The sequence below is a fragment of the Caloenas nicobarica genome, chromosome 7 (assembly GCF_036013445.1).
Source record: "Caloenas nicobarica isolate bCalNic1 chromosome 7, bCalNic1.hap1, whole genome shotgun sequence".
Taxonomy (NCBI): Eukaryota; Metazoa; Chordata; class Aves; order Columbiformes; family Columbidae; genus Caloenas; species Caloenas nicobarica.
In genome coordinates, this window is record NC_088251.1 from 22304566 (window position 1) to 22324186 (window position 19621).

At 36.8% G+C, this 19621-nt stretch overlaps 1 protein-coding gene across 9 annotated transcripts in view; it reads right to left on the reverse strand.

Moving 5' to 3' along the window:
- Positions 1 to 2668: 2668 nt before the first annotated feature.
- Positions 2669 to 19621, reverse strand: part of PPP3CB (protein phosphatase 3 catalytic subunit beta) — a 44720-nt gene continuing 27767 nt past the window's right edge. For 2 of the 9 annotated variants that reach the window (XM_065638545.1, XM_065638553.1), the window contains exons 9-15: positions 19148 to 19273; positions 17044 to 17121; positions 15541 to 15567; positions 12471 to 12555; positions 11491 to 11588; positions 6039 to 6068; positions 2669 to 4356 (exon numbers count right to left, since the gene is read on the reverse strand). In XM_065638545.1, the coding sequence (XP_065494617.1) occupies positions 4178 to 4356; positions 6039 to 6068; positions 11491 to 11588; positions 12471 to 12555; positions 15541 to 15567; positions 17044 to 17121; positions 19148 to 19273 (623 nt within the window). In that variant the 3' untranslated portion in view covers positions 2669 to 4177. Of the gene's footprint in view, positions 4357 to 6038; positions 6069 to 7614; positions 7643 to 11490; positions 11589 to 12470; positions 12556 to 15540; positions 15568 to 17043; positions 17122 to 19147; positions 19274 to 19621 lie in introns of all 9 variants that reach the window. The other 7 variants (XM_065638552.1, XM_065638546.1, XM_065638548.1 and 4 more) reach the window with 7 other exon arrangements.

Genomic DNA, 19621 nt, shown 5'->3' on the forward strand with positions numbered 1-19621 from the left:
GAATGTTCCACAACCTAAATCTGACTTCAGACTATAAACTTTTTCTGACATTAAATTGAGGAATACAGACCAGTTTAAAATTCCTGGGTGAGATTAAATATTCCAAATGCGAACAATGGATGGATGTTGATCTGGGGAGACTAAAAGACGTTCCACTCTGCATTACTTGGGCCATCCTTAGTGCAAGAATCCACTGTGATACACACAGTTTGTCAGCAGCTGTCCAAGCTTGACCAAGGTTCTCATAAGCTTTGGTTCTTGTTTCTTTGCTCTTGAGCAAACATCCTTCCAAGTGAAACAGCTTAGCATTTAATAATTAAAGCATATTAGTGCATCTACATCCTTTTGTGTGACTAAAATCTTCCCCACAGCTTCACTTGTCATTCAAAGCAGAATGTTGATTGTCTGGCTTGTACATCCTACTACTATAAGAAAATGCACAGATAAATAGGGTTCTATATCCTAACAATATTTGCCTGTTTTGTGCAAAAAGTTATTTTCATTACATGCTAGTAGCAAAGAATTGTTAAATAGGTAACAAGAACTGAATGATTGATAGTGAAATTGTAGCAAAAAGCAGGCAAGGCAAGAATGAACTGATACTGACCGTCCTGCGCCTGAAAAAGCCTAGTTTTTGTACGCAACATAATGGTGTTTCAGGATTAAATGCTAGAAAAAAGCTGTTTATGAGACCATTTATCTCAAAAAGTGTTCAGACTCAACCCAGAAGAGCCCTACCGCTTTCTAAGAGAAAACAACCCCAATCCCGACCATTTGTCTCTTTGCTGAAGAGGCCAATTTTCTTCACAGCTCCATAGATACAATTATAGCAATTTTTCCATTTCACGATTCGAATGAAATAAGCTTTGTAAGGAAAGCTGTTGTTTAACACTATAAATAATTTTGGGTGGTGAAGCTGTCTGTTTGACACTAAATGTAGGCGGGCTCTGGGAACCAGGCTGGTCTTCCCTGTTTGTCTCACCAGGTGGCAGCAAGTTTCTCGACAGCACAAGTCCCAGCTTTAAAGCAAGTCCCCCAAAACCTTCCTGCAGCACGTTCCGTGCTTGGGCTTCTCAGTTTCACTACAACACATTTACAGTGTTCGGAACAGCCAGAACCCCCAGCCCACCTCCGAACGCTCCTCCTCGCTGCTGGAGCCCCGCGGGTGATGGTTTGATGCAGCAGTTTGGAGAAGTGGCCCATTCCCGCAGGGCAGCACCGCCTGCCCCAGCTCACACCAGGAACCAGCCATGCTTCTCACAGCTTTTGCTACCCCTCTCCTTTGGCTGAGGGAGCTATTTCCAAGCATCCTCCCCTCTCTACCCAAGAACAGATTGAGGACACACACACTTCCACCACTCCTTAAACGCTGAAAGCATAAAATGACCGGCACAAACTACTTACAGTTTTCCAGGAGAGAGGATATAATTTCTTCTCCCCCAACAATGCAAGAATTAGAAAGAGCTCCAGACTCCACCTTTCGGAAACACAGTGGTAGCAATGAGTACCAGCTTCCCAAACAAAATCTACAGGCATAAATAATCCTGTAACCTGACTACTTGCTTAAAGGGAGACAGGAGACACGCAGCACAAGAAATCAGATCAATAACTGCCCAAGAAATTTTCCTTTATTGCAGATCTGCCTTCATATCTGGCAAAAACTAAGACAGACAACAGATACTGCAGGGGAATCGCAAGGAAGCATCATTGCAGCTGGACACTTAGTGCCTCACAAGTATCAGAACCAGTTCTCGCCAGTTTCAGTATTTCCAGGCAAATTTGAATCTGTATTTTCTTCACATACACAACTCCAGCTACTCACAGTACTAATCATAGCTAAGATCTGAGTATCAAATAATGAAAAATACTGTCTTGTGAGGCTGACAAATGTTCTACTAGCACTTACAAGGAGGAAGGTACCATCGAAATGTTCATCATTGAACATTTCAGTCGTACTTAAGAACATGCGTTTGTTCTGCTCTAATACGACACCATATGCAGACTGTACGGCTCACAAACATAAGGGTGCTTCATAAAAAAACCTCTCAAAAACTTACCATTTTTAACTTTATCTTCTGCATTCAAATGTTGAGAAGAATTTCCAATTAGAATGCATCTGCAATAAAGTAAAATCAAACATTAAAACTCCATTAGCAATAGTATGTCAATTATTATTTTAATCTTTTATCTTAATTCTCATCCTGTTTGGCAGCTTGTCCTTACTTTAAAAGGAACACACTAAAAAGACTAAATCGTGTATCTGTATCGACTGTGAAACAAACAGTGCTCTCCCTGCCCTAAAAGCAGCCCCACCACACTTCACTACTCTTGGATGTTTAGTTCAACACACAAAACGTAGCTGAACTTCAGAGCCTTTCTAGAATCAACTAACCCTGCTCTTACAAGCTTGTACAAGCCAACAATGGATGTCCAGTTTAGCAAACAGAAAATAGCTAGGTTTTTTATTTATGAGAGAGAACTCAAAGGCAAAAAAAGAAGCAGGAATAACATTTAAATTAAATAGCATTTACATCCAACTAGTTCTCTGCAAGCTAAATCTGACCTTTTAGGCTATTTTTTCAACAGCTTATATTTTGAAGACTATTTCTGAAGAATTTTCAAGGTCAGATTAGACCTACATATGCCAAATAAAACCAGTACACAATGATAGGAGCCGCAGCCCATGCACAAAATTTATTGTGTGCTACTGTTTATAAAATACTTGAATAGTTCAGAACATGCATAAAATTTCCAACGGAGGGGTATGTACAGATTGTACTTTATGGCAAACAAAAAAAAAGGGAGATGAACTCTAGTGACGTAAGTTTCAAGTTGTGTTCCAGGGGATGAGAAGGACATGTAGCAAATGTCAAAATATGTAACAAAGTACAGTGGCAATCAGTACAGTCCATTATTTGTGAACAAATTAGCACAGGGCTTCAATTTTTATTGTAACCAAGCAGTCCTGTAGATACCAAAACACATGCAGTCTCAAGTTTACACTTTCACTAATGCCTTAGCAGTTGAACAGAGCAATTTCTTACGCGCTGCTTTGCCTAAACAAAAAGTATGTCCAATACAGTTTCAGTTTTCTTTACAGATTTAAAAATAATAAAAAGCTTGCAGTTATTCAGCCCAGTGATTATTAGCTATTTATGCAACCGTAATACTCACGATAAACTAAAAGTAAGCATAACATCTAGGTAACCTACAGATGTACATCATAGGTCTATATATTAAATATTTGCAAAATGAAAACATGCATACACAAAATACAATGCCAAGCTTTACAGACTTGATATGAATCAAAATTTACTTAAACAATGTACAAAGTTCAATTAAAAGTATCTTAAAATTAACACTTCCATATTGTTCTTACTTTTAAAATTAGTACATATATATATTTTTTTTTAAATTCAAGGTGGGGAAGAGTCTTGAAAAAGCCGGGCAAAAAAGTTTCTCATTTAAATATTTTTTTAAATCTGTGTTCAAGTAATAAACATTCCTACATAGAAATCTTCTGATAAGCTGTAACTAAAAAATACAGTGAATACAGTATAGAATTAGCAACATCTAAGGAGTAAACCTGAGGTCAGCATTTTACAGAATGACCAAGTGAGATTTTTTTGGCATTTTTTCTGTCTATTTAAAATACAGTTTTTGCAGCCTCAGATATTTTAAGACCATTCTAATCTATCATTTTAAAGACATTTCATTAAACCAATGTCCGTTAATAAATAGTTAGCTCTTAGGGTTGTATTTGAAAGTCTGATTTAAAAAAAAACCCAAACAACAAAAAAACCAAGAACTACCTCTACCGAAAGAAAAATCCCATTTGTAAACTTAAAAGTGTTGACGACAATAAGCGTAAGATGCTAGTCTAGACGCGCTTTAGTGATAACAGCCCGATCCTCTCCCCAGGTCTCTTCCGAAGCTGCAGCAGCCAGGGCTGGGCCCTGTGGAAAGAGGTGAGACAGGTCCCAGGAGGCCGGGGCACCACGTGGAGAGAGGGGCTGCTGTCTCCAAAGCATGACGGTCTTTCTTCAGCGGGACCAGGTCGTGTTCAGTAGTCACCTCAAGCGATCCCCCTGGCTATTTCGTCTGTTGTCACATCAAAAAGCAGTAATCTAGGAATTCTCAGGCAAGACAAGAGTGAGTAAACCAGAAGCTGATGTGGTCACTGTGCATTGTTGTTGCCAGTCCCATTGTTTCCATTGGCATTTGTTGTGTTTACAGTATTAATACCATCTTGTTGAAGAGCATCTTTTCTTGGTGGCATTCTCTCATTGATCCTATCCAAACCTTTTGCTTCTTCAAAACTGCAGATTTTATGTTGCGGAGAGAATCCTCGTATTGCTTAACAAAATGCAAATTTGATACGTCAGTAATGGAAAAGTAAGTTGAAAGCATATACTTTTTCTAACAAATGATGTTTAAAAACAGGTAAGAAATCAGCCAAAGAAACTTATGGCTCTGCATCTGTATTAGTAAAAGCTTCTCTAACCTGCTTTCCTGAAACGTTCAAAGGCAACCGTGATTTCAGCTTGTAACAAAAAGAACTAGTTATGTCAAATATTCTGCAAGTAGGAATCAAGGGGTTTAACCCCACTTGATTGCTTCTGCGTGTCCCTGGTGTGGCCCAGCTACCAGCACCAGCTGCGCTTGCTGCCCCGGCTGTCAGGCTCATCTTAACATCCCCCTTCTCCTGGGTGGAATGTCAGTGAGATCTAAGCAGCACAGCAAGTGCAGTGGAGGCAAAGCAGTGAAGGGTTACAGAAGTCACAGCAGCTTTACATCCTGCATATGCATCGATGGCCTGACCCTGCAGTTTTCACGCAGGCAAAACTGCGGGATGCGGTTCACGTTCTGCGCTGATCGTGTGGGTGATGGAAACGGACACAACCACAATCACTGAGGTAAGCGCTGTGGTTAAACAATGGCGTCATTTAAATACACAAGTATTTAAAATAACTATAGAAACAGGTATTATTTTGCTACTGATTAGTTTAATGAATGAGGTCTGTAGGTGAATTTACACCTCAAAATGGTTGACCACATAAGAAGACAGAAGACTCTGGGGTGAAATAAATCTTTGGAGATTCAGGTACAGCTTTCCACTCACAACAATGAGACCTCTTGCACGTGTCTGTGAGAACAGAATATGGCACTTGTTTGTATTTTTGGAGATCTGACTTCCTTAATTAAAAACAAAGAATACAATCATTAAATGGCGCTTTGCAACTAAATCTGAAAAACCCTAAAGGTGCCTCTCTCAACTGCTCTGCTGTTTGTCTTTCACTTCATTGAATATTCAGCAAGAGGAAATTAAGGTTTCTCTGAAAAGACAACAATCTGAAGTTGAAAGCCCTGAACACCAAATAATTTGATGGCATTTTGCTCAATACCACTATCAAAGGACATATATACAACTTATTTAGCACAGAAGCACCGATAATCCATGGAATTTAGTATGCCTCATCTTGTCAGGCTGGTGCATATACTGGAAATAAATCTGGTCAACAAATTATGTTCAAAATCTATAGAAAAAACCATTACATTTATACATCTTGCACTACCAGATGTGTTATGGAAAGTTTTTTAAAAAACATGTTCAAAGCCATTAAAATAGATTTGCTGAGAAAAGGCATGCACAGACAACCCTCCTTCCACATACAACCCCCCGCAATCAAACAAAACCTTGCAGTTGAATGCAGAAAAAACCCCACTAAACACTACCAGTTTTAAGGACTTCAAGACAACACCACGTTATCACAACATGCTATTATACAAAAACCTACGGCATATTTTGTAAAAACAAACCAAAAAAAGACCAAAAACCCCCCCAAATTTCCCTAAAATATTAAAGATAATCATCATCCTGAAGCCAGAAATGAATGTTACATGTAAAAGGATGAATCAATGCAGTTGATTCATCTCTGCTTGTGCAAGTTGAAAGTAAAACACACCCACACAGAGCACTTTTGAATTCCCTCCCAGACACCACAGATCTCTGCCCATGGCAAAGACTCTGATCATACCTTTTTCAGCCTCAATTGCCTCTACAGTGGCTGTACAGAAGTGAGCAGATGCATGCAAAATGAATGAGAAAGATGAAGAGTGTAATATCGCACAGCAGAAAAGGCAATGATCAATTTAATATCGTATGCTACGCCAGATTAGACTACAAGTAGTTAAAATGATAATTAGGGTTTAGGGGGGTTGTTTTTAAATTTAAGTGAAACTTCTCCTATGTTTTAACTAATACAATTTATCAACTGAAAGTATATCAAAGCAACACTAATTAACTGATGTTATTAACCGCACATTTCTAAAAGTTTTTGATTGTTTGTTTTTAAGACAGCAACAGAAAATTGCAACTGATGTTAAAGTTGTGGTATGGCTTAAAAAAATATTAAATATCTATTTGAGACCACTGCTTCGTTAAATTACCAGGAAGGACACTATAAAAATAACACTAGCACTGTTCAAGTAACAAGGAATTCTTTTTCTCTTTATGTTTAGTACCCTGAAGTTTAACTAGTACTTCACTTTCTCACTGAATTTCAAGCTAAAACAGGTATCTCTGAGAACTGAACTGAAATTTAAACCATAAAAGACAAATCTAGCAAGTCATATTTATAAAGTCTCGTAAATTGTTCAGTTGAATCAACAACAAATTCTGCAGCAGGAAGAGGTTTGGATTTAACATAGTCTTGGTAGGTGAATTAATGTGAAAATACAAACGTCTAGCTCATTAGTTGTTTTTCAAACTAAATAACCCAAACATCTGCTGTAATTTCTTAGGTGTAAGGTCTTTCCAATTTTTTTTAGCTCTAGAAGTCAAAGCTTTAACATAAGGTTATTAGGATATCAAGATCAAAATAACTCTCTATTAGGGCAGACTGGCTAAAGAAACCACTTTGTACCTACAACCAAAACTGTAGTGAAGTTTCTATAATGGTAACAACTTTTTACTTCACCTATTATGTACCATGATGCTAACACCATTGTTTCAGAAATATTAACAAGAAATAGCACACACAGTAGTAAACCTACTTGTGTAGTGCTTGATGCACAACAAAAATCATAACAGAGTAATCAAGCAAATGTTGGGGAAAATAGTTATATAGGAAAATATGGCATTAGAGCAGAACAGAAGTTTATGGCTTCTCATTTCTTATCCAACAAAAGCCAGACCCATTTCAATTGCCTACGCTATGTTGTTACGTATCTATTGCCTATACTATGCCTTAACCTCACCATTGCATAAAATTATAACTTCCACTGAGGTACTCTAAAAAAATAAATGAAATTAGATACTTGCATTGTTACCGAAATAATGTGGAATACTCTTATGTACTGCACAAAAAAATTCTTTCCTGCACTTAAACCTACAGAGACAAGGGGCAATCTCAGAATCAATCAAGAAAACACTTGAACGGATGGTTATTTACGTTTACATTAGGGAAAGAAACTTTCTCAAATTGTAAAAATAAATTAGTTTAAGAATTATTTTAGAAAGTCACCAAATCAATACTTTCATACTATAACCAATTTGCCATACAAACACAAAACTATGTAAAAAAACCACCTCTTTCCACCATTTCCTGTTACCTGTGAAGTCTTTGTTTTCAATCTTTTCCTGAAAAGATCACGAATACTGATTTATCTCTGTAAATTATGTAGCTTGGTCATAAATACAAATTTCAAAATGTATTCCTAGTTCACTCTACTTGTAGTACTACTACTCGAAAAAAGATCTTGGAATATACATCATGGTTAAGAAAAAGATAATTTTCAACTTGACATAAAAGAACAAACTGACTGGAAAATATGAGCACTTAAAAAACCCACACTGTAAAGACTCAATTTGGCAAATAATTTTGTTGGATTCTCTTTTGCAGGTACATCTAATTAAAACTATATTCTTTGTAAACCCTGACAAACCTCAAGTAAGTACTGTATCATACTAATGTCACAGGTAATCCTGACATCTTTGGTCAGAAAATTCCTGACTTGAGAGCAAATTTTAAGAGGGCTGAATAGCATTTCCATCCTCAGTCCCAGCTCTCCCCCTGCTTTACTTAGGGGACAGATCTGATACAAAGTTGTTGCCAACCTTCAACATAAAGCTGTCTTACTGCCCCCTAACTGCAAGGGCAGCAATGAAAGGTAAGAAGTATTTGGCTTCTTAATTTAGGCTTGTGTTTAGGATGTTGCTGAAAAAGGCCTTAGTTTTTGGTTTTTGTGTTGTGGGGTTTTTTTCCAGATGTTGACTGAATTTGAAAATAATTTTGTTGGATTCAGTTCACAGAATATTCAGTTAACAAAATAAGTCACTAGCAAATGCTACATGAAAGAATAGTACTTAAAATGGTCTTTAGTATTTCAGCTACTATAGTGAAAGCAAAATAAATACTAAAACCCATCAATCTACATTTAAAAAAAATTTAGAAACATACAAAGGCCACGATTTCCCAAGGTCTGTTTTTCTCCTAGTGCACTAAAGCTATCTAAAAATAACCTATATTAATTTTTTTAAAATATATTTCTATATTTCTGGAAAAATAATAATCATATATTGACTTCTTCCATAGGATGTCATTTTGCACTTTTTTCCAAAATTATATTTTTTTATCTGACTTGCCTTTGTTTAACCCTTTTACTACAGCTAGCATTTGCATTTCACCCTCCGACAGTTTTGCAGCAGGAGTCTGCTGAGGCGCTGCCCATGTTGTATCGCACCGAGGGATGCACTTGGTGCCCGGCTCTGCTTTATGCCAACGCCACCAAGCTTCCCACCTCTGAGCACGGCCAGGAGCTGACCAAAGAGAGCGGGTGTAGCTCAACACATTCCTGACACAGCAGTGGGATTTGCAGAGATATGGTACAGAATATGTGAATAACATTAAGAATTATACGAGGCATATATGCTAAAATTGCATATGCATTGCCTTTATGGTGACTCACATATATATGTCCATATATATGCTTGCCCTGATAAAAAATTTCAGCCCAGCTCTCCAGAGGAATGTAGACACATGCTCCAATTTCTTACAGCTTTCAAAGCTTCTTTTAGATTTAATAGGAAGCAGCACAACGAGGCCTTTTCTCAGTGTGCCACTGACAAACAAGCACCTATAAGACTGAAACCTGGAAAACCCACGACATATTGGCCAATTTTTTGAGTTTTCAAGTAAAAAAATACTATAATATTATGTTATTTTCTCAAATCTAGACTAGTTTAAATTATTGATACTATACTGATCCACACAGTACAATATACTTCAAAAAGGAATTAGATATTTGTAGTAAGAAATCTTACTATACTATCAGTGACCACATTATTTTCCAAGAGTATGAACTCACTGATATTATGATGGTTTAGAAAAGTGTCAATTAGTGAAGTTTCATTTTATTTTTGGTTTGCTTTGCAATCAAGCGTAATTATTTGAAAACTTCTACTTTTTAAAAACTGAAACGATAACATTCTAATCAGTAAAAAGTACTGCAATTTAAGGAGAACTAACAGTTGGCATGAGTTATTTTGAACAATCAACATGACTAGAAGAAACGAGGTATATTAATGTAGTGCATCAAGGAATATTGCCATCAAAAGTTCTAGTCAAGACAAAAACACACCCACAAAAATCCAAAACGCATTTTGCATACTTTCCAAATGTCCCACATTTTCAGTCATGGTAGGAAGTCATATGTTTCACGTTTAAAAAAATTTTCTAGTCAGTTTGATCCTCTCTGGTATTTGTAACGCAACATGGATAAAAATCTGTTAAATGAGTGAGAGGAATGCAGACTCATTTTTTTAAGCATAATAAAGTATCTTATTAACGATGAAAATCAAAACTAGAACATATGCTTTTGGAATAGTTGCATGGATTAGGAAACACACACCATTTCTTGTTATAGACATTCACGAAACAATCACATACAAACACTGGACATATAAACTTACTTGTAGACATTATATGTCCACTGAAAAATGACTTAGAATGTGACATTCATGTTTCAAAGCTATTAAAAACCAGCTTTGATAGTTTAATAGAAAATGTAGTGAAAGGTTTTTAAAAAACTACATGGAAAATTCAAAAAAATCAAATAAACAGCCAAAATCACAAAATAGAAAAGCAGCTGCTCCTGGAAAATAGATTGTATAAAAAGTGGTATTCACATATCACAATCTTTCAACAGTTATAAAATTCAGTGGTCCCATACAACAGTTTTATACTTCTAGTAAAGCCTGAAGATGGCCAAGAAAAAGTCTTTGAATAATTTATGTTAAGAGCGCTGCTGATATGAAGTCCGGTTTCAGACTGATGTATTTTACTTATCCACCATTGTGAAGAGAAACCTGGACTTCATTCTTTTAATCCATTTGGTGCAATCTCATAGCATTTTCCCTAAGCCTAGTTAATCACTTATGGGCCTTGTGAAAAATACGATCCAATGATTCAACAAACTAAAAAAAGAAGAAAAACCTTTTACAAAATATTCAATGAGCCAGATTACAGGTAATTTTTGTATAGAGTTCTTTTTATTTTCATGCAAAAAAATATATGCACACTTCATAACACCCTTTTATTTTGATTTATTTACAAGTTTTAAATTCAATCCCTTTATTCTCAACTGATTTTATAACAATTACTGAGTATGTTTCAAGTACAGCATTGTTCAAAATGCACAGACAACGTGCAGCAGCAAATGCAGCAAACCTCAAAAACAAGGTGCTACAACATTGCTTCTACATCAAGAGACAGACAAGTGTCTGGGATAGTGGTTTAATTTTAACACTTATACAGACATACATCTATACCTAGAGAGAGACAGACAGATCTAAGAAAGCAGCTACATCTGCAGAGGAAGGAAACAGCATGTTACAAGGACAATTCAGGGAGGTCAATTATACATAGAACATTTGACAAACAACATAGAGAACAAACTTTGGCATTAATTACCAGGGTACAAAACGTAGCACATTTCAGTCTATCAATGGAGTGTAATATGGAACTCTGCAGCCTGTAGCTGTTTGTTAATATCAACAAGTATTTGACATCGTCAATGAAAGTACTAACATATCTATAATAAAACCATTTTAATGGAAAGCAGACGAGTAATGATGCAAAATTACATTGCTGTTTTTGTATCTGCAATGATCAAATACCTCAGTACCAGACCTGTCAAGTCGCCCCACTTCGGGCACCTGTGCCACCTGAAAAATTGTAAACTAGGGAAGCTTAAAGTCTGAAAAATGTGGCCTGACACCACTGAACTCGTTTGCTTTTAGTTTTATACCCTGGTTAAGTATCCATTTCACATTGTCTGATTAACACATAACACTATGCTCGTATCAGCCGCTAAGACAAGAACTGAAAAGCATAAGAAATTCCCTGCATGCATTATGTGTAGTGTTAGCAAAAGAGTGAGATGTGCCCCAGTCCATCTGAGGCACAGCAAGTTGCATAACATCATTACCACTTTGCAGGGTCTGGCGTCCTCCAGCCAACACTCCACTAGGTAACATTCCAGTGGGAGTCAAACCCTTGAGTGTCAGCACACTTTCACTCTCCTCCCTGGCGGGAGAAAAAACAATAACAAAACCTTAAATATCCGCTCATGAAAACTTGGAATAAAGTAAAATCAGGGATGGGGAGAAGGAGAGCCTATTTTTCCTGTGCTTTCTGCATGTCAAGACTGAATACAAATGTACATTCAAATTCAAACAACGAATATTTCTATTCCATACCGGTCTCTCCCCTGCATAGGCGTTATAAACACTGGTTACTTGTGAACCAATTCTGAGTAATTATTCACCTGCAGGCTCATTAGCCTTGAAATTAGCACTGAATGCCTCATGAGGTACTGAACGTATCTCAGTGCACTAAAACAGTCCGCAATTTTGCTCAAACTGTCTATGCTTCACGAAACACCAACTTAAAAAAAATACCCCTATTTGAACAATTATGGTCTGTGAAAAACTATACATTTTGGGTAAATGTGATCATGAAATCTCTAGATCTAGACCGGGACAAGAAATGGCATTTTTTTTAAAACTGAAAACAAACAAAAAAACCCCCTGAAACAAAAATAACCCTAATTCTCAACTTTCTGCTATGGCAGAAATTTTCCAAGCCAGTCCTGACCTTCTCCAATACGCCCTTGATTTCAACATCTTGTATTGTCTTTCCAACACTTGTTGTTAACGGCTGGACAAATAGCTTGTAAACTAAAGATCATGTTCTCTAATTCCCTCAAACATGCCTCAAAAATAATTTAAGAAATATTCTTTACCCCAAAATACCAACATCAATGGGGTGCATCAATATGCCAAACAACATTCTGATGCACAGTTATCTCCCTGAAAGTGTCTGGCATCCATTTTCCTGAAACAGAGATATGTTTTCATAATATACATAATAAGAAGGGTTTTAGGAATGCTGAAGTCATGCAAGTACCTGAGAACAGAGAAGACTCTCGCCATCTTTCCAATTGCTCGAATTTTGTTTCTGATTATTTCTTTCCGTGCGGCAGCTGTACCTACTTTCAATGGAATAAGAGAGAGTCTCAAGCTCATGAGTATTTACAGGGCCACCGTTTTAAAAGTGCATCGAATTCAACACAACTGTTTAAGTTCAGTACTCTTCACAGGAGGCCAGTACCCAAACACTTAAGGGCACAAAGTTATAAAATTATGGCTTCAGAATGCCAAGACCATCATCACCTCTGTGTCCACAAAACACAAAAAAATTTAGGATGTTCACAGTGATTTGCTAGAGCTAGCAAGCACCTAAATTACCACCCACTACCGTGTAGTAACTATCATAACCCATTTGCCAAAATTTTACACTTGAAATTCTTCACTGACCACTGTGTATATCAAGATGTAGGCATGCAGCCCAATACAGAAGCCAAAGAGACATTAAAGCCACAAAAAAAAAAAATTTGTTGCTAATTCTTACACAGCTGTCAAAGAGAAAACAGTAGTTTACTTGTTTTTATGTCAACTCCCCAAAACATACACCCACAAAAAAGCTCATAAAATAAAATGCCAAAGAATTGCAGTGTTACATCCCTTACCACCTAATTTTTATGTTTTATATCAACTTAGGTTTGCATCATCTGCAGAAATTACAAATACCAAAGATCTGGAGTAAATACTGCATATTCCACTGAGCAGAGAAATACCATTTGTGACAGATAAAAGTGAAGACAAAACTCTGACAAGAGGCTACTGGGAAAGAAAGCCGCCTTCGCCTGCCTTGACATTACAGAAGCAGAAGCCCCTTTCTCCAACATCAGGTGTTGCTGGTTTGTTTCAATGTTTTAAAGTCGTCCTTCCCCTCGTCCTCTTTCCTTTTGCTGGCTCCTCAGTTCCACTAAAACAGTGCAGGTAGGTGAGGAGATACCAAAACTGAAATCCTTACTTCTCCTCAGCCACTGGGGAAGGAGAGTATCAACCACACCAAGATAAGAGCAACCCAGTCACACTCGGAATTCAGCCACAGGGCACCAGAAGTGAGCAAACTCGGACAGCTCTGTTAGGTATTCCAGATCCTCCATATATCGTTGCTCCTCAACCCCAGGAGAAAGGTGCTCATGAAAAAGTTGCCAAGCCAATTCACAAGAACGTAGAAGAGAGGATCACAGAAGTGGGCAGAGGAAAGCTGCATACCCACAAATTTCTCTACTTGCTCTCAAGGGAGGCAGCCGTGCAAGAAGCCCCTTCTCGTCCCTGCTCACCAGTGCTCAGCTTCCAGGTGAGTGCGTGCACCGGCACACCAGTCGCCCTGCTCACACCACAGCTGCAGAACACAAGGCCTTCTGTGGCACAGAGCGGGCAGACTTCCCACCAAACCAGATCAAATACGAAAGACAAAGCATATAGGGGCAAACAATAATAACAAAATCACACAAGAAGGAAAATGCATAGCAGCAGCAAAGAAAAAAGGGAGCAAGAGACGACCTTTGTACAAACACAATGAAAGAATCTCAGGGCACAACAAACACCTGCCAATCCACTTAAATGAAAAAAAGCCAGGAACTACTGAGTAAAGCTTTTTCAGACAAAGGAAACACTTTAGTGAACTGCAGACACCAAACAAAAAATAAAATAAAAATATTTAAAAACCCCCAGAAGGCTCAGGAAAAACTTTGAGTAGGACAGGCTAAACTATTCTATTTTTACTGAAAATTATTTTAAATTTTATCTTTCCATTTTTAAAGTTCTAGAAGTTTTTACTTTCTCTCTTTGAACACTACTACATTACAGCTTGAGGATCTGGAATGAGAAGGGGACTCCCTCAGAATTTTTGACAAGGCTACGACTAAATGAGGCACCAATCAATCTTTCTCCATAAGCCCCTCAGTTTTACTCCTACCTACATGTCTGTGAGGGCTACAGTGGTGCAGAGCTGTAACATGCAGGTGGAAAAGATTTCGGGCAGTGCTTGTGCCTGTATCCCAACTCTGCCAGGTCCCTCTGCCTTACATGGAGAGAGGCTGGTCTTGGGTAGTTTTGGTGTTTGTTTGGTTTTTGGTTTTGTTTTTTAACATGATCTTTCATCACCCCAGCCCTCCAGAAGCAAGGCAGCCAAGCCAAAAGGCCACACATACTCATCCAGGCTGCGGCTCTGCACTCATGGGGCAACCAGAGCCCGGTTAGTTCAGAGATGAGACACTGAGGTGGCATCTGCTTGCAGAAGGACGTCTTGATGACACCCTAATTTAGAGGACATACAACAAAGAACTCTCCCATTTTCTATTCCGAATGCCTGCACAAGAAACAAACTCTGAAACACTCATACTATTATATTCCAAAGAATTCACATAAGCTTTGGCAACATCTGTATAATATAATACCTTCCAAGTATTAAAAATACTCTCTGGAAGTGACAAATTTATACAGAGAGTAAATTGATTATTAGGTAAGTAATGGTCAGAAGAATTTTTCTGCACAGAATTATCTACCCTTGCATTTCCAAAAACCAGGTGATAGACCATGAGTTTAAGTCAGCAGGCTTCCTTTTACATTTTGAATCCAGCCATCTTCTAAATTGCACATACCAATCAGAAAGTATCTTTTTGACATCTCAGTTGGAGGAAAGTAGAAGTACCATACAAAGCAGGTTTTGGAACATTGTATAAACACATTCCATGCACAATCTTAAAAAAATCTCACAATAAAATTATTAAAGAGCAAGACAGACAACTGAACACTCCCTACACATGCAGGATCAAAGATAAAATTTTAGAAATACGTAAAAGAATGAAATTCTACCAAAATAATAATAAAAAAAGGAATGGAAGAAAGGAGGAAAAAAATTCATGCACAGAAAGACAGATGTCTTGGAATATGACTTCTGATAACAAAATACAAAAGCCTTTATAAACATCCCATTAAAATGGCTACTACTAATAAAATGCTATATATGTCTCTCAACAGAAAGGTATTTTCTGCATTAATACTTATACTCCAGGTTCTATGAAGTCATATTTCAAAACATTCCTACCCTGTCTGGTCTGTACCTTTTTTATTGCCATATATGAGTCGCTCTTCAGATGGAGAGTCCAGAAAAAAAGGAAGTGAACGATGGAGAAAAAGGTGAGTGAGACAAATAAAATAAAGATATTTAACTTGGAAGTGGTAATAAAGAAGGAATGGGGAAGAAATGTGAAAAAATAAAATGGAAAATTGCAACACTTAAAAATGCATTCATCGAACAAGAAATGGAATTGTTGAGTGTATTTTAAAATTTGATGATAAACAAGTGAAAGCTTGAAAGTCAACAGTTAGAAAAAAAATCCACCGACATAGAAAGATAAAGCGTAGACAGTACCTAGGTGGCATTAAGAGATGCAACAAGCAAAGAAATTGTTAAAGGAGACAGAAGAATAAAATAATTCAAATCAGGAAACTGCAACTATTGCACTAAAGACAGGGCATCTGCAATCAACAGATGACTGCGCTTACACTGGACACTTGAAACACTAACACCTCGGAATACCACCAAACTTTACCCCTGCAAATGCTCGGTATAATCGCTTAATGCTCAATTTAGTAAGATTACTTGAATGAAAACATAAATTAACTGTTTGCAGGATCGTATTTGAGACTATTTCTAATTTTTCACACTTCCGGCAACAATCTAAATGGCAGCAAAGCTGAAGTGGCTCATAACCAAAGCGTTCCCACCAAAACACACACAGCTGCTTGGCACACCACTGTTCTGCTACTGAGTTTGAATACAGTAGTTAGCAAACATTAAGAATGGGGTCTAATATCTTTATAAATGATCTTTAGCGTCCATCAAAGGCTGCTGAAACTTTCCTTCCTCCTCCCCCATCATCAAACAATCCACCCAATTAGTTCTGTTATTGGATAAAATGAAGTAAGGCTGAGAATCTTTCAGGTGTGACATTAAGCACTGCTGTAAAAAAACAACAAAAGCAAGTGTGATATGCTAGGTCTTCATGTTAGTGTTGCTTCTTAATCACCGTGCTACAAACATCTCCTCAGCAATCTACTGTATTGTAGTTTACAAGACTGAAAGATGTTATAATTCATTATACAGACACATATTATACAGTGTACATATAAAAGTTCTCCTAAATTTTATGCTTTAAACTCAAACACCAAGACTTAAACTTGTGCCATAAGATGTATCTTTTACCTGTATTAACTCTTTATTGAAGAGCGATCATTATCAAATTTAAGATCTTACAATAAATTTATTCTAAATATTAGCAAAATAAGTTTAGTATGTTTCAAATTTAAAGTGACAAGAAATTCTGATAATTTTCCGCAAAAGTCTCAGTTTCAAATAGAAATCAGATACAAATATTTACTGCTTCTTGATCACAAACACAAAACCACAATTCCCTTCTCTGCTACCCCCAAAGTGTCATTATCTAAAGAAAAAATTGAAGGCAATTTTCTTCAAATTCAAGGTAATATTATGCCAGTCTAAATAAACTGTATCACAAGTTATTACCATTAAAGAGATTTATATAATGTAAAGTAACCCCTACCGTCAAATTGATCTTCTCCCTCTGTCATCAGTTCATCATCAGAGCAAATGCTCAAAACATTCACCAACATTTCTGTTACTGTATAGGAAAAAATAAATCTTAATTCATTCCCTGTAGAATTTTAAATATTTCCATGTACGCAAGATAAAACTAGTCACCAGCAACTATAGTAAATGAGCATCCCACATCATAGCCATTGCTCACTAATATGTTTTCAAAAATCTGTTTTTCTTGATGTGCACTGTCATGGAATTGAAAAAGCTTAGAAAAATAAGCAGTTAAAAATTATACCACCTAATAATCAAAGAACACAGCAGAGCTTTCTCCATTATCTTACAAGGAGTTCCTTCAGGCAAGAATTGTCTTCTTGTGTATTAGTATTTTTACATTAGGATAAGTATTTGAACTAGATTTTATGCAAAATTTACTTAAATATTAAAACCTTTTGATTGCTGAAATTCAGGTTTAAAAAGAGAAAGCTATTCCATTCCTGGCATCTGCAGGCACGTAGCAGAAGCACTGAAGCAGGAAAAGATTATGATATAAATATGGTGCAAAGTACACATCTTTTCAAACACCCCTTAAAAATATTAGCATAGTGGATACACAAACTCGTCTCAAAAAGCTTATATTTTCTTTCTCCAGGAATTTCCCTATTCTGCCACTCAATCTTTCCCACGTATATCAGACTCTTTCTTAAAACAGTCAAACTTCTCCTCCCCCTAGAGTATTCTGAAACGTATTCCAGAAGTTCAGTCGGTTGGTTAAAACCCCTGTAAATTGCTGTCTACATTTATTCATGAGTAATTCATACAGTTCCTGTGTTATCTGCTATGGTATTCTTCTCCATTCATGAGCAAGAGTTACTGTCTACTTTAACAACAGAAAACACGCACCAAATTATTCTGATTTTGATCTACTCAACACAGACCAGACAATATTGACATTGTATCCTCCATCAAAAGTGGCAGTATGTATTTGTCCAAAGGCAAGACAAACTGCAAGGGCGATGATCCCAGCAGTTTCAGGCATACAGCGGGTCAAAACCCACTTAGTGAACAGTACTTGGGTGTCTCATCACCAGCACCATAACAAAAGCAAAACAAACGGTATTAACACTTTGCTGTTGAAAATGTTATCCAGTGCACCACCAGGTAAGAGAGATATAAACAAAAATCTCCTTTCAAATGTCAGGTCTCTCCATTAAAAAAACCCAAACTGTCGAGTGGGCTAACCACACTAAAAAGTGTCCAAATTATTTGTATTTAACTGCTCACTACAGACAATATAAACAAATCTAGAATCCTCAGTTTATAGGACTGTAAATATATCATCTCAAGAACACTTTTCAAAGACATTTAAAGATCTTTCCAGATCTCTTTCATAAAAAGACCAGTTCCTGCCATGGAAGAATTTTAAACAGACCCAAATAGCCTCTAACCTCATTGCTTTTTAACTGCAGACTACCTGGAGCCCCAGTGTCCTAGATTCAGAGTTATCAGCTCTAGAGGGGAGGAAAAAAAAGAGGATCTGTGCTAAATTATCTTTTTTTTACAAGAAAAATTATAACTGAAAAAGTTATCTTTAATGAAGGTCAATCTGTTATAACTATATAGAAGTTAAATTTTTACACAAACATCTCAACATAGTTTATAATACCTATAACCATACAAGATTAATAATGTATATACCCCAGCATTTGTAGAATATGAACAACTTTCGTATTGACTCCACATGCAGGTATATACCCTCAACAGAAGTTATAACTTCTGTTAACACCTCTGCTTTACTAGATGCAGTTTTAACTATATTGACTGAAACTGGTGAAGAAAACAACCAAAACCTGTAAAACAAGTTGTATTTCAGTCTGTCCTTTCTCAGAAATGGCGTTTTCACATGCCAAAAAACCCCTCCAAATCAGTTTAACAATTTCGCCAAATCTTCTACCTGATAAAAACAAATACACATACCCATTTTCACAAAAATTATGCAATTAATCTCTCATTGGTAAATATATTAAAAACAATCAAACCAACCCAACTTCCCCAAAATCAGTCTGGGAGAAAAAGGGAAGATGTTCATTAGATGTGTAACTTTTGCCTACCTTTTTCTCCAACAAATGGCAAAGACCACGTGAAAACATCCATAAAATTTGGTAGCCAGTAAGGATGAGGAGAACAATTGAACTGACGGATATTCATCACATTGTTTTCATATTTTAATACAGCAGCTAAAATAAAATTCAGACATTTTGAAAAGAACGTTTAAAACTTGGAAGTACCGCAAGAGTAAAGTCACAGGTTTGTTTTAGCTCTATTTTATACTATAGACAAAATAATCCCAGAGATACTCTGTTCTCTTTCACAGTACTTACAGGACAGATTTCTAATGGAGAACTTTGGGTTTCTAATGCACTTGTTGCAGTTTAAGATACTGTTACATGTCAATATAATTCTGTACTATCCTATTATAGGTCTAAAATAAACAAAGATTTTTAAAGGTCCTGAAAAGGTATAATTTCAGCAACTTTAACAAAATCCTAACTCAGAAGGGCAGTATATCCAGATTCAGGCTTTAC